This window comes from Herpailurus yagouaroundi, unplaced genomic scaffold (assembly GCF_014898765.1).
Source record: "Herpailurus yagouaroundi ecotype Mexico unplaced genomic scaffold, PumYag 182, whole genome shotgun sequence".
In the NCBI taxonomy this organism is placed as follows: Eukaryota; Metazoa; Chordata; class Mammalia; order Carnivora; family Felidae; genus Herpailurus; species Herpailurus yagouaroundi.
Genome location: NW_024412413.1, coordinates 47,324,081 through 47,349,736, shown reverse-complemented (window position 1 = coordinate 47,349,736; position 25,656 = coordinate 47,324,081). Strand labels below are relative to the sequence as shown.

The 25,656-nt window shown below is 40.3% G+C and overlaps 1 protein-coding gene across 6 annotated transcripts in view; it reads right to left on the bottom strand.

Annotated features, from left to right (window-relative positions):
* Positions 1-17,634: 17,634 nt before the first annotated feature.
* The window catches only part of PTPRB (protein tyrosine phosphatase receptor type B), a 114,464-nt gene continuing 106,442 nt past the window's right edge, over positions 17,635-25,656 (bottom strand). For 5 of the 6 annotated variants that reach the window (XM_040491428.1, XM_040491430.1, XM_040491431.1 and 2 more), the window contains 2 exons: positions 20,380-20,500; positions 18,373-18,517 (listed from right to left, as the gene is read on the bottom strand). In XM_040491428.1, coding sequence (XP_040347362.1) covers positions 18,495-18,517; positions 20,380-20,500 — 144 coding nt within the window. In that variant the 3' untranslated portion in view covers positions 18,373-18,494. Of the gene's footprint in view, positions 18,518-20,379; positions 20,501-25,656 lie in introns of all 6 variants that reach the window. The other variant, XM_040491429.1, reaches the window with a different exon arrangement.

The window sequence follows — 25,656 nt, the reverse complement described above, 5'->3', positions numbered from 1 at the left end:
TTTTTCTGTGGAGTAGAAAAAATTCATCTTGTTGGATCCATTAAACAGTATTTGGTTTCTTTAAAGCTTGTTTTCCATTATTAACCATATTGTTTAAATCTCTTCACTGGAAGTGTGTAAAGGCGCTAGGAGTATTTACTCTTCTGGGGCATTTAGTTAGGGTCATTGGTAAGAAAATGTATCGAAAGATAATATATACAAAATGCTTAATGCCAAATAGAGTTCCTGGCACAACATGGGTGTTCAATGAACATTAGCTACTTCATAATCCCCTAATTCCCCAGTCCTTCCTTACTGGGACCTCTGAGCACACTGCAAACTCCAGGTTAATTGTCTCTGAATTCAGAGTTCTGATTCATGGGTCAACACAGGTTTCTCATCTGGCGTGATTGGCGGGGACCACATGTTCTTCCTCCTTCCTTCCTTCCGTTATTTTGACTCCATTCCACTTCAGTCCCACCAGCAAGCTGAGGGAGGAATTCAATTTGTTTGCCCTCCTTATCCCTTAAGGTGACTCTCTTGGGGGGGACTGAGTGCAGGGTTTCTGTTCAGTGACATTCAATTTTAACAGTGAAACGTGAAAACTATCTTGCCCCTGATAATTGAGCCCATTTCCTTTTCTCGCACTTTCCCCAAATAAATGAAGAAACCCAACAATTTCTCAAAAGCATGCTGGATGGGGTCGTGGCTAACGAGGGGAATCTTGATTAAGTTATACGGTTAACGAAATTAGGAGTCTAGAGGAAACCTTGGTATATCTTTCCTTACAGAGCTTCCGGACCATGAACATAAAAGGTCACCTAGGAAGAGGGGTGCCCAGGGAAGTTTTCCATAATGTCCTGTACGTTGGAGACCAGAAGACACTAAAAACACTGCAGTATTTGCATTAGTTCTTAAAATTCTCCTTTCTGAGACAGCATATCCTAAATGCCAACTCTCTGTTATTATAAAATTCAAATCTACTCTGAAATTTAAAGGGGAAACGGATGAAGTATAAATGTGTGAATAAAATCTTCCAAGCCAGAAAAAAATGTTTAAAAGAAAAAAAAAAAAAAAACCCTGCAGAGATGTTTACTTTGCCCTTTATAATTATTGGATGAAATAATGAGGTTGATGACTTCACTCCTGGATTCGGGGAGTGGGGTGTAGTGTTTGTGTGTGTTTGGGGACACGAGGTGGGGAGGCTTACTGATGGGAAGTGGTGCACGGGTAAATGTTTCACACCCAGCCGGGGGTGAGAGGGATGCCCCCGTTCATAGAGTTTGCTGATTCAATCTACCCACCTGGTTGATGGCGAGCTGTCAACGTGACATTGCTAAACTCGGAGTTGGGAGGAGATGTGCAGTGGCAGGCCATTGTACCGTATTCAGGTCACACAGATATAGTAGACAAAAATAACTTCAAGGGCAGAGATAATAGTCAAATGTGGGGAAATAATTAGGAAGTGATGAGTGCTGGGTATCGAATGCCTTTTTCAAAATATAATCGATGAAGTTGTAAGTTTATATAATTTACTTTGCAATAATGGCTGTGTTTGACAACCGGTCCAGAAGAGTTAACATTTGGCTCTCATTGGCCAGGACCAAAACGCTGTGAGAGCTGAGTGTATACTTTCACTTCTGCTTCCCTAATTATGATGGATCTGTAGTTCTTGTGGGTCATGTGGTTATTTCACACCTGAAGATGTAACCTCCTGCCCAGCTTACTTTGAAGACCCTGTCTCCAAAACAAAGCATGTGATCCCATTAAATCTCAGTTTAGGGCAACGGTTTCTCTCTCCAGGCAGGGCAAGGCTGGCCAGGTACCTGTCACACTGCACACTTTTCCAAAGGGGCATGATCACCTCCAGGATCTGAGAGCTGGGGTGGGAAGGCAAGAAGGAAGCCTGAGCTATTACTACTACAGCCAAGTGTAGGGACTTTTTAGAGATGATCTGTGCAAGGCCAGAGCAGTGGCACTTTTCTCAGAGTAACGTGGACCCGGCTGCTCATAAATTAATGTTCCAATTCAAATGACTCATTTTGAAGGAACATGAGGTTCACGGCCAATTTGTCAATATAAGAAAAACTATCACTTCATGTTTTTAAAAACTCAAAAAGTATTGCTTAAATTTTGTGCTTTATAAATCCCATTTTGGCAAAGGTGGATTGAAATGCACAAAGGTGGTGTGGGAGCATTAGTAGCACTGTGTTCAACTTGGCTGCCGTATTTTCCAAGATGGTTAGAGGACTTGAAACTGTCACCTGAGGATTGGCTAATGAAACTGCTTTTACCAGGCAAAACTATAGGACATGATATCTACTTACAAATATGTGAATCACTGTCATGTAGAAGAGGGACTAGAACTTGTTTTACAGATTATTACAGTTAGTAGTAATAGAGGCTCTATATTATAGAGACTTGAGTTCCAATTTTGGCTTCATTGTGTACTACTTGTATGACCTTGGACAAATTATATAAACTCTCTAGACCTTGGATCCCTTATCTGGAAAATGGGGGTATATTTGTTTCCCACTGGAGGTGTCTAGATGCTCAGTCAGTTAAGTGTCTGACTTCGGCTCAGGTCATGATCTCACGGTTTGTGAGTCTGAGCCCCATATCTGGCTCACTGCTTTTAGCACAGAGCCTGCTTTGGATCCTCTGTCCACCTCTCTCTTTGCCCCTTCCCGTCTCATCGTCTCTCTCTCTCTCCCTCTCAAAAATAAACATTAAAATAAATTTTATTCATTTCCCACTGTTCTTGTAACAAACTATCATGAATATAGTGGCTTAAACCAATTTAAATTTATTATCTTACAGTCTGGAGGTCAGACTTCAAAATGAGTCTCACTGGGCTAAAATCAAGATATCAACAGGGCTACATTCTTTCTGGAGGCTCTAGGAAAGAATCCATTTCCTCTCCTTTTCTACCCTCTACAGGCCACCTGCATTCCAGGTTCAAAAGCAGAAATGTTGGGCCAAGCCCTTCCTACACTGCTGTCTCTCTGGTTTTCTTTTCATTTTCCTCTTCAATTTATAAGAACTCTTAGGATCATATTTGGGCCCACTCAAATAATCCAGGATAATCTCTGTATCTCAGAGCCTGCTGATTAGCAGCCTTAATTAAATCTGCAACCTTGATTCCCCTTTGCCATTCAGTCTATTATATTTCTATTCACAGACTCCAGGGGTTAGGATGTAGACATTTTTCAGGGCCGATTATTCTTTATACCATTTGAGGATTTAAAAAAGTACCTACCTTATACCATTGCACTGCGGAAGAGTTCTTGGACAGAGTAAAGACTTAATAACCCATCATTATTATTATCTTTAGTAACAATCTGTATTCGTTTGCTGGGCTGCCATAACATAGTACCACAAACTGGGTGGCTCACACAACAGAATTAAGTGCTGCACAGTCATGAAGGCTAGAAGTCTGAGATCAAGGCACTGGCAGGATTGGTTCCTTTTTTTTTTTTTTTTTTTTCAACGTTTATTTATTTTTGGGACAGAGAGAGACAGAGCATGAACGGGCGAGGGGCAGAGAGAGAGGGAGACAGGCTCTCCTGGAATTGGAAACAGGCTCCAGGCTCTGAGCCATCAGCCCAGAGCCCGACGCGGGGCTCGAACTCATGGACCGTGAGATCGTGACCTGGTTGAAGTCGGACGCTTAACCGACTGCGCCACCCAGGCGCCCCAAAGGATTGGTTCCTTTTGAGGACGGTGAGGAAGAACCTATTCCATGCCTCTCCCCTAGGTTTTGGAGGTTTGCTAGCGATCTTTAATGCTCCTTGGCTTGTAGAAGGATCACCCTGTTCTCTGCCTTTATGTTCATATGGCATTCTCCCAATTAGTGTGTCTGTCCAAATTACCCCTTTTTATAAGGACACTAGCCATATTGGATTAGGGGCCATGGTACTCCAGTGTGACCTCATGTTAACTAATTATATCCGCAACAACCCAATTCCTAAATAAGGTCAAATTCTGAGGTGCTGGAGGCTAGGATTTCAACATATGAATTGGGGGCGGGGGTACAATTCAACACATAACACAATGCAAAGGATGGGAGGTATTTTGAATGAACTAATGGATGGACGGTGTGGGCGGAGCATATTTAATTGAGTAAAAGGAAATGCTTTCTACCAGAGCTGCCTAAATGTGGAATCGAGTTTCCTGATAATCATCAATAACCTAGTGAGGACAAGGATGTTGCAGAGGAGATTCAAGCATCCCAAAACTGCTAGGAAAACATAAGCTCTAAAATGCCCTCTTAAGGGGCACCTGGTTAAGCATCTGCCTCTTGGTTTCGGCTCAGGTCATGATCCCATGGTTCATGAGTTCTAGCCCTGCATCTGGCTCTGTGCTAACAGTGCAGAGCCTGCTTGGGATTCTCTCTCTTTCCCTCTCTCTCTGCCAATCCCTGCCTCTCTCTCTCTCAAAATAAATAAATAAACTTAAGGATATTTTTAATAAAATAAAATAAAATAAAATAAAATAAAATAAAATAAAATAAAATTTTCTCTTAACCCAGAGAGGATAGGCTTCTTGCATAATCAGCTCCAGAAAATGGCATCACTTTTCAGAGAATTATGAGAATTCAGTTCCACAAAGCAGTGTGTCTACAGTGAAACCTCAGGGGAGCTTGCTGTGTGGGCATCTAGAACATTTGGGGAAAATTTATCCCAGATTTTCATTATAGACCATGATGTAGTCACATTCCAGCAAGTCAAAAGTGGTTGAAGTAGGGATGCCTGGGTGTCTCAGTCAGTTGAGTGACCAACTCTTGATTTTGGCTCAGGTCATGATCTCACAGTTCTTGGGTTCAAGCCCCATATCTGATGCACACCGAAGTTTGAAAACCATTGGCGGAGTGATTGAGTGCACTTGCCCTGAAGCTGGATAGTCTGGGTTTGAATCATGGCTCTGCCATTTCTTGGCTGTGACTCTTGGGTCTCATTTTCTCATCTCATAGGGTTTCTGGGAGAATTGAGTCTATCAAAATGGTTAGAATCCAATGAATGATGCTGGGCACTTTGTTGAAGTGTGTATATTAGTATTACATATTACTGTGTTATTATTATCATAATATCTGGAATCTGTCTCAAATTTGTTTGCTTGGTGCCTAGGAGCATCTGATCTGAAGCAACTCATAGTCTAATAGGGAAAACAGAACAAATAATTTCCACATAATGTGCAATGGACAGTGAAAAATGTCTCTAGAGATACAGAAGCAATATGGGAAAGAGGGGGAGTTTAAAGGGATAAGTTAGGGGCATCTGGGTGGCTCAGTTGGTTAAGGTCCAACTTCAGCTCAAGTCATGATCTCACAGTTTGTGAGTTCGTATCCTGTGTGGGGCTCTGTGCTGACAGCTCAGAGCCTGGAGCCTGTTTCACATTCCGTGTTTCCCTCTCTCTCTGCCCCTCTCCTGCTTGCTCTCTCTCTCTCTCAAAAATAAATAAACATTAAAAAATAATTTAAAAAAACCAGACAAGTTAGAGAATGGGTCAGCAACAGTCTCAGAGGTCAAGAGAGGATTGTGACCATTTTTTGAGGTTTCTGGAATAGTAAAAAGCTTTTTTTTTTTTTAAGTTTATGTATTTAGTTTTGAGAGAGAGAGAGAGAAAGCACGAGTCAGGGAGGGGCAGACCGAGACAGAAAGAGAATCCCAAGCAGGCTCCACACTGTCAATGTGGAGCTCAATGTGGGGCTCAAACCCATGACCTGAGCTGAAGTTGGATGCTTGACTGACTGAGCCACCCAGATGCCCCAAAAAATGAACTTTAAATTTTAAAAAATGTCTAAAGAAAATTATAAAAATTGTTTAATTCACAAAATAATAAAAATATTTATTAAAAAATTTTCTTTATAATGTGTTATATAGGTAGACTGATCTAATAATGGGCCTGAATTTAAAGTTATATGAAACATGTCTTCACATCTCATTCCTGTCTGCATCTCTGAGACTCTACATTTAACTTTGGTAGTTAAATTAAAGGGCTGTATACTGCTAGGAATTTACCCAGGGATACAAGAGTACTGATGCATAGGAGCACTTGTATCCCAATACTTATAGCAGCACTTTCAACAATAGCCAAATTAGGGAAAGCACCTAAATGTCCATCAACTGACGAATGCATAAAGAAGATGTGGTTTATATATACAATGGAATACTTCTTGGCAATGAGAAAGAATGAAATCTGGCCGCTTGCATCAACGTGGATGGAACTGGAGAGTATTATGATAAGTGAAATAAGTCAGACAGAGAAAGACAGATGCCATATGTTTTCACTCATATATGGATCCTGAGAAACTTAACAGAGAACCATGGGGCAGGGGGAGGGGGAAAAAGTTACAGAGAGGGAGGGAGGCAAACCATAAGAGACTCTTAAATACTGAGAACAAACTGAGGGTTGATGGGGGTGGGGAAGAGGGGAAAGTGGGTGATGGGCACTGAGGAGGGCACCTGTTGGGATGAACACTGGGTATTGTATGGAAGCCAATTTGACAATAAATTATATTTAATATAAAAAACTAAAGGGCTATATCTGCAACCTTTTGTGAGGATGAGGCCTAGGTTAATGACCTTCCTGCCTCCTCTGTGATATACCCTGGGTGTCAGAGAATTGGTGGTAACCATTTTAGCGGGGAGAGCGGAATATACAAGAGCAAAAATGCACAGAACAGCAGTATGCACTCTAGAAACCACAAGGAGCTCAAGTCTGCAAAGCATAAAGTTGCAAGGAGAGGAGTGGCTACTACTAAAGCCAGAGAGGAGGGCACAGGTCAAGGAAGGCCTTCTATAGTCCCTGAGGAGCCTGGGCTGCATGTCGTGGATGGTGGGGAGTCACTGGTCAATTTCAGATGGTCCATGGTCATGGATTTTAGGTAAGTCACTCTGGAGGCAACGTGGAGGGAGGACTGGAGTGCCAGACAGAAGCACAGAGACCACACGGAGAACTTCTGGGCTTGGCTGAGATGAGACCTGAACTCCGGCAGGACAGTGATGTAGAGAAGGGCTGGCTCTCTAAGTTAGTAGAAATAAGAACACTTAGAGGGACTGATGACTTCCTGTCCAGGAGTGCGGGTGGAAAAGACAACGGGTCCTTCAGACTTAATAAAGTCGCATAGCTTTTACATGAATCTAGACGCTATTACTCTACCTCCAGTCCTCGGTGTCATGCTGCCCAGCAAAGTGTGTGCACAGCCTTGGGTGCTGAGGCCCCGGGAAGCTGCTGGGGGAGACTGGTCCAGGGAAATCCCAAAGGAGCCAGGAAGACTGCCTGCTTCTTGGTCAATGATCCCTTTGTTGAGCTCTGCTCATTCCCTTCTAAGTATGCCACCTGTTTCCTGCTGGACCCCTGACCAGTGTATCCGTGTGGCCTTTGCCCAAATGGAAGTGACGAATGAGCATTTTATCACACCTTTCTTGCCCGTGGCTGGGTTTGGGGGACATGGTAGCAGCAGCACATTTGAGGACCTTCCTGTCCTTCATTCTGTCTCACTCTTCAGGACCTAGGTAATGCTTGCTTTCTTTGTCTTGCTGGCTGTGAACAGTGTTCCTGTTTTCTCTGCTCTCCCCAGACAGCTCAGCAGTCACTGTGGCCTGGCCTTTACAGCCTCTAGTTGTTAGCATCCCTGTGAGTTGAGAGCTGTCTTTTGGTCCCTGTGTCTTCTGCCTTATTTATGGATTCCTCTTTGTGGTTACTTCTCTTTCTTTATGGCTCTCATTCTGAGTTCACATGCCGGTTCTGCATGGGACAATTATTGGTGCTTTGAGCTAGGAATGTCCTGTAACCTGAAGAATTGTTTCGCAGCATGTTCTGAGGCCATAGAGGGAATAGACGCGTTTGAATTTCGAATAGGTGACTGTGCTATCACATTTAGTCTAAAATGCTGGGAGAGACATCAATATCAGGGCTAATGGATTAATGGGCCTTTTAGCAAGAGTCAATAGGGTAAGTAAGGGTGGAGGGAAGTGATTTGTAGCATATATGTGAGTCTGCAAAACTGAATTGAAAGTTGGAGGCCCCACACTGAATTTAATATAAGCCATGGAGCTTAGTCAACCTTTTTCTTCAACCCCTGATACAGGAGAAAATGGTTGAGAGTACAGGCTTCAGAATTTACTCTGTCCATGGTTGAAATAAGGCTCTGACATTTGCTAGCTCTGTGACCTGGGGCAAGATACTTTCTTCATGCCTCAGTTTATTCATGTGTAGAACGGAAAAAGTTGTAGTCCCTCCCTTATTTAGTTTAGAGGTGATTGAGATAATGCAGGTAAGGGAGTTCGGAATACTACTTGGCACATAATAATAAGAGTTGCTAACATTTGTTAGGTGCTTATTATGTGTTAAGGCTCAAAAAATATTACTCATTACTATTCCTCTTTGTCACACAGGGTCTGATAGAGTTTCTTCTCAAAGAGCTAGATCTGATTGATGAGAAACTGCAAAACAGCGAGGCTGCCCCAACTTCATGCAGAACAGTGCGCTTCTGCATAACCCAGGGACTTGTTCCAACACACGTTGGCCCCACCCCGAGAGTTTCAGATTCAATAAGCCTGGGGGATAGGAGTCTGAGAGTTTGCATTTCTAACAAGGTCTCAGGTGATGTGTTGCAGCTGGTCTGGGTAGCAAACTTGGAGATAAACTGGCATAGAGTTTAAGAGATCACATTTTGAAGCCAGAAGGATTCAAACTGGACACAGCTTTGGCACTGCGTGGCCTTGGACAAATTACCTTGTCTCTTTAAACTCCAGATTCCTTGGCTCCAATATAAGTGTAGTAGCTAGGGTGTGCAAAGAGTTAAATTAGATATAAATTATATATGTGTATGGCATTTAGCATAGAGTTACTGATAATATGCGTTAGCTATTGTTCCTGTGCTTCCGCTTAATTTTGAGCGGAAATGTCTTGGTCTTCTCAATGCCTCTACTTCCTTATCTCTGAGGTGGGAACATTGACTAATCTATAGTATATGACAGGTGAAGGTTCTCAGTAAGATAATAGCCTTAATGTCACAACCTCGAGTGACTATCCTAGAGATTAAACATGTAGTCCCCTTCTGTTACGCTTTATGTTATCTTAAAATTTTTTAAATTTATTTTTTATTTTTTAAATTTTATTTAAATCCAAGTTAGTTGGGGCGCCTGGGTGGCTCCGTCGGTTGAGCGGCCGACTTCGGCTCAGGTCACGATCTCGCTGTCCGCGGGTTCGAGCCCCGCATCGGGCTCTGTGCTGACAGCTTAGAGCCTGGAGCCTGTTTCGGATTCTGTGTCTCCCTCTCTCTGACCCTCCCCCGTTCATGCTCTGTCTCTCTCTGTCTCAAAAATGAATAAACGTTAAAAAAAAAAATAAAAAAAATAAATCCAAGTTAGTTAACATAAAGTATAATAATGGTTTCAGGAGTAGAATTTAGTGATTGATCACTTACTTACAACACCCAGTGCTCATCCCAACAAGTGCTATCCTTAATGCCCATCGCCCATTTAGCCCATACCCTACTTATCTCCTCTCCGGCAACCCTCGGTTTCATCTCTGTACTTAAGAATCTCTTATGGTTTGCCTCCTTCTCTGTTTTTATCCTATTTTTCCTTCCCTTCCCCTATGTTTATCTGTTTTGTTTCCTAAGTTCCACATATGAGTGAAATGATAGGATATTTATCTTTCTCTGACTGACTTCTTTCACTTAACATAATACATTCTAATTCCATCCATGGTGTTGCAAATGGCAAGATTTCATTCTTTTATCTTTTTTCTTTTTTTAAATGTTTATTTTTGAGAGAGAGAGAGTGTGTGAGCAGGGGAGGGGCAGAGAGGGAGACGGAGACACAGAATCTGAAGCAGGTTCCAGGCTCCATGCTGTCAACACAGAGCCCGATGCCGGGGTCGAACCCACAAGCTGTGAGATCATGACCTGAGCCGAAGTTGGACACTTACCTGATTGAGCCACTTAGGTGCCCCAAGATTTCATTCTTTTTGATTGACGAGTAGTATACCACATCTTTATCCTTTCATCTATCGACGGACATTTGGGTTCTTTCCATACTTTGGCTATTGTTAATAGTGCTGCTATAAACATTGGGGTGCATATGCCCCTTCGAATCAGGACTCCTGTATCCTTTGGATAAATACCTCGTTGGGCAATTGCTGGGTCATAGGGTAGCTCTATTTTTAATTTTTTGACGAACCTCCCTACTATTCTACAGAGTGGCTGCACCAGTTTGCATTCCCACCAGCAGTGCAAAAGTGTTCCCCTTTCTCTGTATCCTCACTAACATCTGTTGTTGCCTGAGTTGTTAATGTTAGCCATTCTGACAGGTGTGAGGTGGTATCTCATTGTGGTTTTGATTTGTATTTGCCTGATGATGAGTGATGCTGAGCATCTTTTCATGTGTCTGTTGGCCATCTGGATGCCTTCTTTGGAAAAGTGTCTATTCCTGTCTTCTGCCCATTTCTTCACTGGATTATTTGTTATTATTTTTAGGTGTTGAGTCTGATAAATTCTTTATAGATTTTGGATAGTAACTCTTTATCCAATATATCATTTGCAAATATCTTTTCCTATTCTGTCAGTTGCCTTTTAGTTTTGCTGTGTTGCACTTTAAATAGTACTCGGAATGTCTTCCTCTTAGGTTAAATGAGAAAATCCTCTGCTGTTACAACAGGTCTAAGACCCCCAACATCTCTTCTAGATTCTCTCACCTTTGATTTTACTTCCTTGTTGACTTATGCCCACAGTTTTCCACCAAAGCAGATCATTCATTTTATTTCTCTTCTGTCCTCTTTTGCCTTTATTTATTGCTAATGTGTTATTCTTTGAAGGTAGACAGTTGTTTCCTTCTCCAAACATCTGATGTGAGGGGGGAAGGAACATCTGCTTGGGTGAAGACTGAGCCAGGGATCATTGGAAAATTCTTTAGGAATAAAATATGGCTTAAAAATTTAATTTATATGTCTTACAAATGTTTGGTGAGGTTAGATTTGGGAATGTTCCCTGGCTTCTGAACTTTTCTCTACTTTTAATGCCTTTTGTTTTTGTAGTTGTATTGTCAGCTTTTTGGTTTTGGTTTCTGTTATTGTTATTTCTTACCTTAGCTCTTTGGCAAGCTCTAAGACACAGAATCTTCTTGGCCACCGACGGCTTGCAGCAGGATAGCAGAGACAAGAAACATATTATATTGCTAGCTCTTTCTTAAAGACTAAAATGCCACATTTGTCCTGGCATCAAGAAATCTGAGAGCAAAGAGAAAAGTTGTTTAATATTAGGATAATTTACACAAAGGTTCTTGCATCATTGTAGTAAACCTCTGAAAAAAAGGGGGCAAGCTTTACTCAGATCAACAAATTCTGAATAGTACAAGTTTCCTTTGGGGGATACTGGGTTGGGGAGATAGCAATCACAGCCTTTGGGATTGATTACCTCCTTTGGTAAAAAGGTGAATGTTACCTCCTATACAGAACCATCCCTGCATGGTTTTCTTTATTACTCAAACTTGAATTTTACTGGTTAATTTTTATCCTTCTATTATGAAAGCTTCTTTTATTGGCAACATTGAAACCTTGCCAATTCTTTCAAAATCTAGCTGTCGTACCTCTTCTGGTTTTAGGTGGTTTGAATTAGTTTCAATAATGTTTTATAATAGTATTATGTTGGAAAATCATGTCTTCTCTTTTTCTATTCAATATCTCAACTTAAGATTGTGATGGCTTTGCTAAGGCATGACTCTAAAATACAGTCTGAGATGTGTTTTAACAAATGGATGTCTTCAGACATACAAGATATAAAAATAAGAGGAATAATCAGCCAAAATGTTGACAGTTCCATTGAAGTTTCTATCTCAGTGACGAAGGTGGCTGGAAACTGAGATTTCCTGTTTGTGTATATTTACATGTAAACAGGTCCTCCCCTGAGTGTTGGAGGAAGACAAGCTTCAATTCTAGTGCTGTCCTGTTTTGCTGTATCACTTTTAATGTTTTTTAAAAAATATTTATTTTTGAGAGAGAGCGAGCAAGCTAGGGAGGGGCAGAGAAAGACAGGGGTGTGTGGTGGGGGTGGGGGGACCGAGGATACCAAGCAGGCTCTGTGCTGACAGCAGAGAGCCCAACGCGGGGCTCAAATCCATGAACCATGAGACCATGACCTGAGCCAAAGTCAGACGCTTAACCGACTGAGCCACCCATGCGCCCTTTGCTGTATCACTTTTAAATTTGGCTCCTGGTTTCCTTCCTTGTCCATCCCTAAGGGATTTTCTAGCTCTAACATTTTATGATTGTGGAAGACATAACAACAAAATTACTCAGAGCTTAGTTCAAATTCTTTAAGAGCAAATTCCATCAAACAAACAGCTACTTTAGGGGGAAAAAAATCCAGCCTCCTAAGTCAAGTTATTTTATTAATTTGATTATTTGAATCCAGAAACTGTTGCTTTGAATTAATGGTTTTATATGTAAATGTATTCTTGCACATTTTAAAAAAATAAGGATTTCTGTGAGTTGTAGAAAAATGAAATACTGGAGTTGTGAAGGACACTGATCTTTCAACTGAAATAGGAAAAGGCAAAGGGCAAAATAATAATTCTGGAAATAGGCACAGCAGCCCTTTACCAAATGTCACACTGCCTGCTAATGTGTGAAGTGTTTCTGAAGGGCTCACGGTGATCCAGCTGGGGCAGGGCCTCTGAGAATACGCCAACACTGCTGGTCAGAGATGACATTTTGGTTACTAATGAACTACAGAACTGAAAACAAGAATTTAGTTGGAGACAGTCAACTAGAGAGTCTCTTGTAATGTACGTGATAACCTAAGTAACCAACTCAGCACTCACAGGAATAAAGGAGAGGACAACCATGCTCTTATGATAATGGCCTGGAAGATTTTTCTCATTTAAAAGCAGTCACACATGACCTTTCTCTTGAGCAGAAGGATGACAGAAATTGACAAATGAGAAATAGGTGAAGAGAAGACAGGACTCTTTGCTTCAACAAACAGCAGTTTTATTCTGGTACTAGTGAGAAAGTGTGTAAGGTACTAGGTAGATGTTTTTGACCAGTCGCAAATGTGAAAATATATCAAGCAAATACATAATTTAAATAGGAAGACTAATGAAGCTCTTTGTTCAAATAGAGTTGGTTAGAAACACACTATTGTGGGGAGGTGCAATAATATGAAAAATACAATCAAACCTACTGCCATTTTAAATAACCATATTTGCAGAGAAAGAGTACATCATATTAAAAACATAAAAGTGCTCTTTGATAGAACATAATATTTTCAGTTGCTGAATTTATTTACATTGTTTCTGTAAGGTGCATGTCAATCAAGGAACAGCCAGATGAACCTCCATGGACAATAGTGTTATTAGACACTAACACCCAAAGTGTGGGGCCAGGAGCAGTTTCCACTCAAGACATAATTTCTACAAGATAGGAATAGAGAAGAAATTAAAGACCTGATTCTTGTCTTTGTAGAATTTATATAAGCCTAATGAGTCCCACATGGAAGATCAGCGATCAGGGACTCTTCAGGGAAGCACATTGGTGCACCCGGTTGTCAGTGTGGTGGACAGTAGGAGATTTCACCAAGGCCTCTGCAGACTTTCCCACTGGCTTGCAGATGAAACTCTGTCCAACTGTTACTACAAACTCTTAAAGCCACAATCGCATACGTTCCTATTGGGATGCTTATCTGCTCACTCAGCTATTAAAATACATCTCAAATGTAACAGAAAGCTTGCTGTTAGGGTGAAGATGGTATTTCCTAAAAGAAATTACTTAAGGCAGAAAACAGCCATAACTAACGTTTCTTGTGATGATTCTAGAAGGGGGACATTACACCTGTGTGACATTATTCAGTTTTAAAAACTTATTTTGGTAACTTATATAAGATCATTGGCATAGAGACTATAAAAATAATCTTTGGTGAAACTGTTAATAGATTCCTTTGTTTTCATTACATAAACCTCTACTAAGAGCATCCACTAACAATTTCCTTATTTCTTTTTTTTTTCCTTATTTCATGAATGTATCTGTATACATAACCTTTAAAAAAATAAAATGCCTTATTTTCATTGCATACATTTATTCCTAGGGAACCTCCCTACAAGTCAAGAGTATTCTTTTAGTCAGAAATATTTCCATTGCTAGAAGCATTTTTAGAACTGAACAGATTTTTGCTATTATCATGGCTGTATCAAATATTACCCGGCATTTTAACGAAAATGGCCACTTTCAAAGGCATCATCCACTATAAGAATCTTAGGTAGTGTGTCTGAATTCCAAGCTCAGTTTAGTCAAACACCTGGTCAATTCACAAAACTAAATGAATCAATTCAGTTGCTTAATCAGCTAAATCATGTGGCTAATGAAGTCAAAGAGAGCCCCCAAAGGATAATACATCCTCATAGAAACATGACACTTTGAAAAAACAGTCTGGACACACAGAAAGGGAGCCATTTTCTCTTCCCGATGATGTCTGGTTAGATTCCCTTTTTTTCAGCTATTTCCCCTTCTTTGCATCATTTCACTTGCTTTTTGTAGTCATGGTTTACAGATTTTCCTCTGATATGAAACTTCCTTTGAATACTTGATATGACTTGAAACCTCTGGTTAAAACTACTCAGAAACTTAACACGGCATGTAGGCTGATAATGGCCTTTCCACTGTGGCTCTTCAGGAATGAGGTGGGGTTGAGGGTTGCTCACAGCCACGTAGGGGAGGAACAGCCATTCCTTCTTGCCACTCTGTTTTGGCTGATCACTTTCATTTCCTCAGTGAAATGGAACCTGCAAAGTCCTTGAACTACTTCCTCAAACAAGCAGCCTATTTTCTATTGTTTTTCAATGCCAGGTCAGGTTCGGTCTGGCTCACATGGGTGAACTAAAACTCTAGAACATCCCAGAGTTGGGGATCAGGTCCTGTTGTTTGCAGTCATACAGATCCAGCCAGTGTTGACCTCACGATTCCAACCTCAAAACTCAGAAAGCTAATTGGGAATTTAGTAGATGGCCAGTAGTTTTCTTGCAAAAAATGAGGAGAGTGTTTAAGAAACTGATCCCGAGACACTAAGACAAGAGAATCAGAGTGTGAAGTATAACATATGAGGTCTATTTTTGTATTGCTGGACATCTGCTTGGTGGTTTCATATTATTTTCACGTGTCATTTTGGGCTTTCCTCCAAGAGGTAATAACAAAATTAATTAAAGACCCTTCCAAATAAAACTGTCCCCAACGTGTCTGTGTGCCACGACCATTTTAGTATTTAAAAGTGAAACCATGGTCATTCTTCTATAATGTGGAGCCTGAAAAGACTATGAAATACCAGTGGTTTTAAGGAGATAAGATGAACAGAAAGTAAAATCACATTCAACTGGGAAAGCAAACATATTCAAAAAAGGAGAAGGGAACAAGTCGTGAGAAAGAGGGACTCAGAAGTGTTCAGGGATGGTGAATTACTTAGGACAAATACGTGCAGGCCCAGGCAGGGAGATGAGCCTTTGAAAAGTCTGATTCAAGAGCTGAAAAATTGGCTGCTTTCCAGAGAGCAACAGAATGATAATATGAAATCGATTTAATGAGTAGAGATTAAAGGAGTTAATTATAAAGAACTTGAGTAAATAATTATTACGATGCAAGACGGGACTCTCTCAAGATTTGATAGCTCAAAAACCCTTTGAAGATTGGGTGATTCAAGTGTAGCACACAGGTGCGAACAGAATGCCCACCACAACAGGAAATGGCGTGTTTACCAAGACAAAACCCATGATGGGATTAAATTAAAATACATCCAATTGAGCTGAATGTCAAGGAAACCTTTTTTCCCCACCCTGTCCTAAATTTAATAAACAGATCAAGTAGATAATGTATTTAGTCTTTGGTGGCGGCAGGAGGGAAGATAGCGAAATATTTGTTGCCAAGGAGATTTAAAATTAGACAGGTGGAGGGTAGGAATAAATATTTCCTGGATTAGACTAAAAGAACAGTTTCCCCTTGTCATGTCCATTTCCCTAACTGTGATTCCACCCCAGACACGCCAGGGTATGTGGACATTATTTACTGTTACAGATGTGTCCGTTGTTTATAGTTTTAATTCCTGGTTTGTGTAATTCATTGCTTTCTCTTCTAGATCCAGTGGTCTGCTATGGAGACTGCACTAGCCTTTTCCAGTGTGATCTGTGGGAGGCTGCCACTGCCTTGGACTGCTTATTTTACCGGCTCCCCAGAGCCCTCTTTCAAGCTTCATTGGAAATAGTAACAGCAACCCTAACTTTACTATTGTGATGCATTCTCTTTATTGAGTACAAATGTGTTGTTTCTAGGACAGTGCCTCGTAGGTTATATAGGCACTTACTAAAACTTTTCTGAATGAACGAAAGGCCAAAAATGAATTTCTCTTTCCATGTGTTAATGTACTTTGTGCCAGGCAACATTAGTATAAAAACCTGTTGTTTTTCTCTTGCTTTTTCTTTTTAATGCAGGGAAAGTTATTCCTAGTTGACCCTACCTCTCATAAATCTCTGACCTCTATTTTCTTCCTGGTGGTACATCTGCCACCCTTACCTATATATTGTTTCTTTTCATTTCTAGAAGATCCACCTAGTTCCCTGAGACAACCCAACACTGTTATTTCACAAGGGCATTGAGCATAATGAGACTGAAAACTTGGAATCCTTTTATTACTCTTTGCATCTATTCTTATAAAGTTTTTCCCTGTTTTTATAAACTTCAAGTAGCCCTGGAAATTTTTCTGGTGTGTGTAGAAATTTACATAACTACAAGCAACCATTTTGGATATATTTAATGATTTTCACTTATACCCACCATATTATTTATGGGACTTTATGGTATGTAGCAAAAATACATACTTTGAAAAGAAATGTATTTTTTCTGCAGTTGAAGCTGTGAGGTCAACAATTTTCATCTCAAATTCTTAGGTTTATTACAGAGAAATCTGTACGTGAGAAAAAGGGAAACATCCTGGCTCATTTCTCAAGTAGCCGTAAGGATTCAGTACAGATACCTTTCAAATTTTCCCTGGCAAGACCCTCAGAACTGGACACTGAGGAGGGCAATGCCTACTATCTAATTCACTGATATTTGTTATAGTCAAAATAGGCACAAATACTGAAAATAAATTTGGTAGGGTATGTAATGGCTTTCATATTAAATGCACCTTCCGGTGACTACTGATATTTTCACCTCAATGACTTACTAAAAAAGTCTTTTGGAAGTTTTTACGTTAAGCACCACTGAGTTGTTTTGTTTTGTTTTTAAGTTTATTTATTTATGTTGAGAGAGAGGGGCGGGGGCAGAGAGAGAGAGGTGGAGAGACAGAATCCCAAGTAGGCTCCGTGCTGTCAGTGCAGAACCCAACGCGGGGCTTGAACTCACGAACCATGAGATCATGACTTGCGCCGAAATCAAGAGTCAGATGATTAACCAAATGATCCACCCAGGTGCCCCAGATTTTTGTTTTTGTAATGAACTGCATATGATGTTTGTGGACATTTCTACAAAGATGTTAATATCAGGTCCTTTGGTCAGAAATGTAATCTGCCACAACAATCTTCTTTTAGTGGGAAAACCAAATACGACTGGCATAATTTTGACTTTTCCAGGAGTGCAGCCCACTAGAAATGAGACAAGGATGACTGTGTGTACATCAACCAACACACTCATTACAGTATGGGTTTGTATGTTCACACACCGAATGCAGTGAAATCATCTCCAGTCACTACAGATGGCACCTTGCATGTTGATTTTGTTTCCAGTCAGGGGTACAGGAGGCATCCTTGATGTAAGGAATTCATCCCTTCTGTTTGGATTGTTCTCTATCAGAACCCTCAATCCTGCAGCCCGGACTTCTCTGCAAGTTACACGGCCCCTGAACTGACCACTTTGGCTTGAACCTCTGGCAGAAGGAAGGGGAGGATGAAGTAGTTTAGCAATAACCACCGGCTTCAGCTTTCGTGCTTCCCCCCAGTTCTTTTTTTTTTTTTTTTTTTTTTACTGTTACATTTGTCCAAATAGCATTTGGATCATCTTTGGATCTCTACATTCCTAGAACAGCAATGCAGCAAAGCCAGGTGTCTTACACACTTTCTCCAGCCCTGTCCTTTACCCTGACCAGTAAATATCAAAACAGGTCAAAACCATGGCCCATGGGATTGCCTCTGCAACCCCCTCCAGACATGTTTTACCAGGAGTCCTGTTATACAGGTTGAATTAGTTTATGGAGAAGAATCCATGAACACTTTACTGTGGAAACATAGTATTATATAAAGCTTAATATTAAACATTATGAAAAAAATACATATTTACAGAAGAAACTACAAAATACAACTATGTACAATAATATCTGTTACCTTTAAATTACATAAATTCTTTAAAATTCTCCAGATTAATAAATTATACATAGCGACAACAGAAATAGCTGGAACCTCTGTAGGGCATGAAGCAAATTTTTTAAAAAATCACACAGTGCATAGTTTTTATCCAAGAGATCTTCAGATACATTCTCAATGCCTTGAATAGCCCGTGTCTGAAAGGAAGGACATTGTAATTAGAGATGCAGCAGGGTGTATCATAGTTGTTCCATTTATGAAGATTACAAATGAATGAGGCTGACAGAAATGACTAACGTTCAATATGGTTTAAAGTGAGGCCATCCCTGGAGGGGTCAGCTCATCCCATTCAGAACCATAAATTACTAGAACTGGAAGAAACCAGTAATTCTAGTCCATCCTCTCTGATTTTACAGATGTAAAGTAACTAACTTTACATCTGGTAAAGTAACTAACTCAGGGTTACACAGCTTGGCAATACCAGTTAGTTCCAGAGCTAGGACCTGAATTCTACTTTCAGACACCTGAAGCTAAGTATACCACAGCTAGCTCTTTCGGGAGCACCCAAGATAACTCTTGAAAAAGACTCTCAAGCAAGTCATAATAAGACAAAGGAAGTTCCAAGATCCCCCAGAGCTCCCTCCATCCCAGAGCTTCTTAAAGAATGTGACATGCAAAAACCTTAATTTACTATACAGATAAATTAGGGGGTGATTATTTATAATACAAGAGTATTATCTGACTGACAAAGACTCCTTTAAATAGCAGCTCTCTCATGTTTTTGTGCTTCACAGATTATTAACTATTTAACATAGTGGCTAGGTGGGTGGGTACAAGGGGTGCAGAGAACTTAAGAAAATTGAGGATCAGTTAGAAATGGAGATAAAATAACTGAAATAATGCTTAAAGAATAATCTGATTTATAGATGGACATGGGTCCATGTGGCAAGGAACTGAGACCTATACCAACAGCCGTGTGAGTGCACCATCTTGAAATGGATCCTCCAGCCCCAGTTGAGTCTTCAGATGACTGCAGCCCCTGGCCACCAGCTTGACTACAGCATCATGAATGACCCTGGGCCAAAACCACCCAGCTAAGCTCCTCCCAAATTCCTGATCTACAGAAACTGTTAGATAATAAATGTTGAATTAAACTGCTAAATTTTAGGGTAATTTGTTAGGCAGTAATAGATAACTAATACAGTGTAACTTCAAATTAGCCTCTGTGATACATTAGGTCTAAATGATATCAAGTAATTAGTGTCTGACCTAAGCAGTGCCTTATAAAGTTTATATATTCTTTCACTAAAATTTTTGTTTAAAAAATCGTTATATGCTTATTCTAGAAAATGTACATGAAACAGAAGAAAAATTGTATTTTATTGCTGTGAGAAATTTGTCTACTATTGTGGTATATTTCTTACCAGTCTTTTCTCCCCCACTTCCCATGTGTTGTTTTTGTTTGTTTTGCATTCTGCTTTTCTTTTTTAACTCAACATATTTATAATAATATCCATGTTATTATAATAATCTCCAAGATATCATTTTTAATGACTGCATTGTATTCTGTTAAGTGCACCATGGTGTACTTAGTTCTCCATTGTAAAACATTTGGGTTTTTTTTTCACAAACTTTTAGCTATAAAAATTGTCATGCATAAGACTTTTTTAGTACTAGGTGACAAGACAAGAACATATTAAGGACTTTGACACATATGGCCAAATTCTTCTTCAAAGGGACTTTTGATCTGAACCCTCAGTTGTGATTTCAAAGCATCTTCCCCAGCAAAGAGCCTTACTGCTTAGAAAAGAAATGTTAAGCAGAATCCTTAAGAGAGGGCATCCAAGGCCAGATAGGAAGAGATACCCCGTGCAGTTGGTGCTCAGTGGTGGGAGTCTCCTCCCCACTCTGCCTCTCCTCCCTGTTGCTACTCGCTAAGGGTCTTTGGGTGGAAGGAGAAAGGGCTGGTGCACTTTGGAAGAGCTTTTGGTTATTAATGGTGTCCAGAGGCATCATATCTTGATAGGTGAACTTGTAAGTTAATGAAGTAAGGTCCTACCTCTGTGATACTCGGGATTCACATTTTCGTAGATTGGAAACAAGGGGTTTTCTTGTTCACTCCGTAGCTTCCTTGCTCTGAGGACATCTCTTATGCACTGATGTAGGTATAAGTACTGACACTATGAAAAAGTAGAAAATGTGTCAGAGGAAGGCAAGTTCTGAAGCAAAAGAAAGACAAGAGACTCTCATAAAGCATCGAGAGTGATGGGATTCTATATGGTTAGCAAAAATTTCTTGATCATTTCACTAACAGTCTCTAGTGCATAGAAGAGTGACTGCTTTCTATTAGCACTAAAAAGAGAATAATGGTAATGAGGAGAGACGGTGGTGTTTATTCATTCTCTTTTTATGTGCATGCATATTTATAGAGTATATTCTATGAGTGCCTGGGATTATGTCTGGCACATAGTTGGTCCTCTACAAATATTAAATAGTTGACTGAATGCTAAACACTGTGCTCTGCATTTTATATAAATTACTTCATTTGATTATTTTGACAACCTCATGAAGTAGATATAAGCATCCATAAGAAAGGAGACTCAGAGAAGTTAAGTAACTTCTTACACGGCCAAGAAATGGGACTTTAGAATTTGATCCTAGGGCTCATATTCATGTTCTTTTCACTATAGCAGTTTTCTTAAGTGACTTCTAATTTCACTGTATTATTTTTTTTCAAATCTTTATTTATTTTGGGAGAGCACAAGTAAGGGAGGGGCAGAGAGAGGGGGACAGAGGACCTGAAGCTGTCTCTGTGCTGACCGGCTGACAGCAGTGAGCCTGATGTGGGGCTTGAACTCATGAGCCATGAGATCATGACCTGAGCTGAAGTCGGGCGCTCAACTGACTGAGCCACCCGGGCACCCCTAATTTCATTGCATTATTCAATGAGAAAATCACTTCACTGTATACTCTTTTGTTCTCTTTCTTTAGGGAGGACAGTGAGAAAAAGAAGGTAGGTGTATACAATAGACCCCACTGGACCATCAGTGCTTTGACGGCAAGGTCAGGGTCTTATCTATCTCGGTTCTCTCAGCATCTCAGCTGGCACAAGGAAGAATCTTGAAGATGTTGGCTGATGACAGAGAACTTCAAAGGTTTACACGGTGAGAACAGACTCACCTCTGTCAACTCTCTGGTAACTACTTTTGAAATAGAAACAAAGATAGAAGAGTCAGTGTTTTGGTGACCCTAAAGACATACAAAACCTCCACTGAACACACAGGCTTAGACACAGGCAGCTAAACATGTGCATTGGGCTTCCTTCCTCACTACCTACAGAGCTGTCTAGCAAGGAAATGTCCGTGTAACCTCCGTGCTTGGCCTTGGGCTCCCTTAATGACATAGCAACTCCTCAGAGGGAGAGGACGCTAGAATGCTCAGAAACCCTATTTACTTGTTATGAGTATTTTATGCCACGTTGATCTTGAAAATTTGAGGAGGGAGCTGTCCTGAAAATCATTGTTAGTATAGGCAGTTTCTTTTTGCCATCATTAAGACAATCTACCAAATTATAGATTGACATTTCCTGTTTCTTCCCAACCAAACCATGATTCATACTTTCAATTGTACTGGGATATTAAATTACTTTGGGACCTTAAAATTCAGCTGTGAATGAATTCTATTACATCTATGGTATGCCTTACTAATAAATTCTTCAACAATGACCCACTATGGGCTTTGAAACCAGTTAATATTCATTAATTTGCCTTGCCTTAAATATAAATTCTTTTCCCAATGGAACGTCCTTTTGAAAATGATTACCACTAAAACCTTCAGACTGTTAATGTGCTTCCCACTTTATTCTTAATGGAAAAATACAGTTTAATATATGAACCTTGGATCTTAAAAGATAATTTTTGGCTCTGCCTAGCTAACTTATGAAGCCTCGATTCCATTCAATTTCACCAATAGTTGTAGTACTAGATAGTATTTATAGAATAATAGCCTTTCACGGTCCCTGAGTTCGCAGTTTAGCAGAAGGGCAGATATGTGAACAAATACCTATAAGGTTATAAATGTGAGATAGAATTGTGTGTAACACTTCACACATAAGAAGAAACCCTCAGGTTCACTTTTGGGGGAGAGAAGTATCAACCTAAGGGAAAGGTAAAAATTTGAGCAAATAAGTAGGACCTTCCAAGTGTCATAAATAATATGACAGTGCACATATGTATTCTGGAAGCTGTGAGCAGTCTAGGGTAGCTAAAATGTAGGGTGCATGGGTCATAGGAAACCCCAAGGACAATCCCCCAAATGGGCACTGAGATGCTTATTCCTACAACATCCCACTATTTCCTCCTTAGGGGAAGCAGATGAGTTTAACAGACTGTGCCTATCACCTATCGTTCTTTAACAAGTTATTGCTTCATCTGAGTGTCTCTCTGGGAGTCAGGCTGCAAATTTCCCCAGGCTAAAGAAGAAGGGACACATCTGAAAATCTCCTGTTTGATTCCTCTTTGTTTAGAAATCCTTGCTCTTTGATCTATTTATTAAAATCTGTGAAGACTTGCAATCCCTTTGTATCCCAAATAAGGTGAAATAAAATTAAAGTTGCCTATCCCCAAGAACCCAGAAAAGTAATAAAAGGGGTCTGAAAGCCTTTCCTTCTTTGCTTCCCTTGGCTCAGCTGTGGTTCACACCCCTCTGCACTCACTCCTGGTACTGAGTGAGCCATACCAGTGCCAAGGCCAGGGCTTCTGAGACTAGAAAAAGCCCACTGTGGGCAAGGAGTTAAAACAAGACAGATATTATCTGAATATTGTTTGGGATTTCATCTGACAGTGGGAAGAAAAGAAGACAGAGAGAAAATTTCTCTTACTATAATGTTTATTTCATTATAATCAAAAGAATCAGAGTTGATTCTGACCCAGGAAGGGAAGCCTTCCTGAATTTTGGCAGACCCTAAAACAATGGGTTATGCTGTGGTATGAAACAGGAGAAATAAGTAGAGCCCAGTTATGAAGAGGCCTGTAGACAAGGACAAATGCACTTCATTGAAAGCCATGGAGAGCTTGCCAAGATTTTTATGCAGGAGCTGACATAGCTAGCAAAAGTACTGTGTTGGTGGCAGTGGTGACAAAGAGCTGTTAGGGCAGAGGCTGGTGGTAGGAGATAACACTAGGAGATTACCAGGAGAGCTGATAAATGGCTGAGCAAGGACAGTGGCAGCTGGGTGGGAGACTAGAAGGAAGAGAAAGATGTAGGTGCTACTAACAGGACTCCGTGACTGCTTGAATGTGAGAACTGTGGAAAAGAAGTCAGAATCCTAGCTTGGGCAAACAGGTGGAAGGCAAGATGGATAGCAACACTGTCACCCGAAACTGAAATGAGCAAGAGGGGGAGGAGCGCTTTCTTTGCTTGTTTAAAAACAAATAATGAGTTCAGTTTTGAGTTTTTAAATTTGAGATGACTGTAAAGCTTCCTGGTGGAACTGTATGGTAGGCAGGTACTTAGGTCATTGCTGGAAAAGGAGAATGAGACTTGAAAACACAAGCTCGTACATGGTTCTTCAAGCCATGGGACATCACAAAGAATGAAGATCCAGAGAAGGAAGAACAACACCTTGAGGACAGATCTGTGGGGAATCCAACCACTGAAAGGGCAAGCTAAGGAACAAGAGCTATAGAATCCTCAGAAGTTAGGAGGAGAAGGAGGAGGGAAGAGGGGAAAGAAGGAGTTATGTCCAAGAAGGAGGAAGAGTTATGGCACATGGGCTTACTCTGCCCCGGAAGTCTGCCAGTGATATTTACAATAGGAGTGGTTGCTCTTTGCCACAGTGCATCTCCAGAGTTTGGGGCAGGAGTATGCAAGTGACACATGACCCAAGAAGCCTCTGACAATAATTAAGGAGCCTGAACACACACACACACACACACACACACACACACACACTCACTCTCTCTCTCTCTCTCTCTCTCACACACACACACACACACACACACACACACACACACACACGCGCGCGCCTCAAGACTACTTACAATGTAGTAAGCAGTCTTAATCCCCAGATTATAAATTAAATATGGGTTGAGTTTGTAGAAATGACAATAAATAATGAAACACTGATCCTGACTTTTTAGCAACATATTTGTAGGATATCAGTTCATTCATTTAGCAGGCAAAAAAAGAAAAAAAAATGCATTTTGAGAGAAGGAAAACGAATTCCTACAGTCTTTGGAACTGGTAGTCTTATGGAGAAAGATGAAGGATGGCAGTTATGATACGGTGTGGTATAATTCTGCAAGCCTTAATGAAATAACAGAGCTAGACAGCTATGTTCAGGTTGCCAACAGTTGCTAAAACTGTTTAAGTGAAAGGCTCATGGGAAATGTTATAATGGATGGTCATTGTCAATTTCATCAAAAGAGTCTCCAGACGGGAAGGGTGTCCTGATGCGATGCAACAGGCAGTACTTGGCACCACCTGTAAAGCATTGGGGTGGTAAAAAGAAACCTGAATTTAATGGAACCTCTAGATCCAATGACCTGCTGACAAAAATTACAGGGAAGAGAGGACTATATTACCAGCATGAAAAAGCAGTCAAATCCAGAATGTGGGAAAAATCTGTGAACAAATTAAGCTGGTGTCTTTAACAAATAAATGGCTTGGAAAACAAGGGAGGGTAATTATAGATTTAAAAGAAATTTAAAAGAGACTTTGACCAAAGGCAGTATGTGGACTCTGTTTGGATTCTTATGCAAACTAAGTGTGGAAAGTAATTTTTGAGATAATTAGGGATATTTGAACACTAACTGGATGTTAGATGATATTAAGGAATTATGGTTAAAATTGTTAGGTGTGATAATTGTATTCTGGTCACAATTTTAAAAAGAGTCCTTACCTGTAAAGTATCTGCATATACTTTATTTAAGGATGAAATCATGTGATAAGTAGGATTTCCTTTAAAAATAAGGTTATGGGGTGGGGGATAGTGTATGTGGGATGTAGATGAAAAAAGAGCATAGAATGCTGATAATTGTAGAAGCTGGAGTTCACGTGCATGGAAATTCACTATGCTATTTTCCCTAGATATATGAATTTTAAAAATTCCACAATAAAATATTAAAAATATAGTGTAATAATTGTTACAATGAAAGTACTCCCAGCCCAGGACAGTGGTGGTGACAGAGGGTCCCAGGTGTGGCCACTGCCTATGGGAAGCAAGGATGCTGGTATTTTTCCAAATGTGTTACAGCATGAGAGATCTGCAGGATATTAATATGTGCTGCACAAGAAAAGAATCCAGCCATCAAGGTGGTTGGGAATAGTGGGTTCA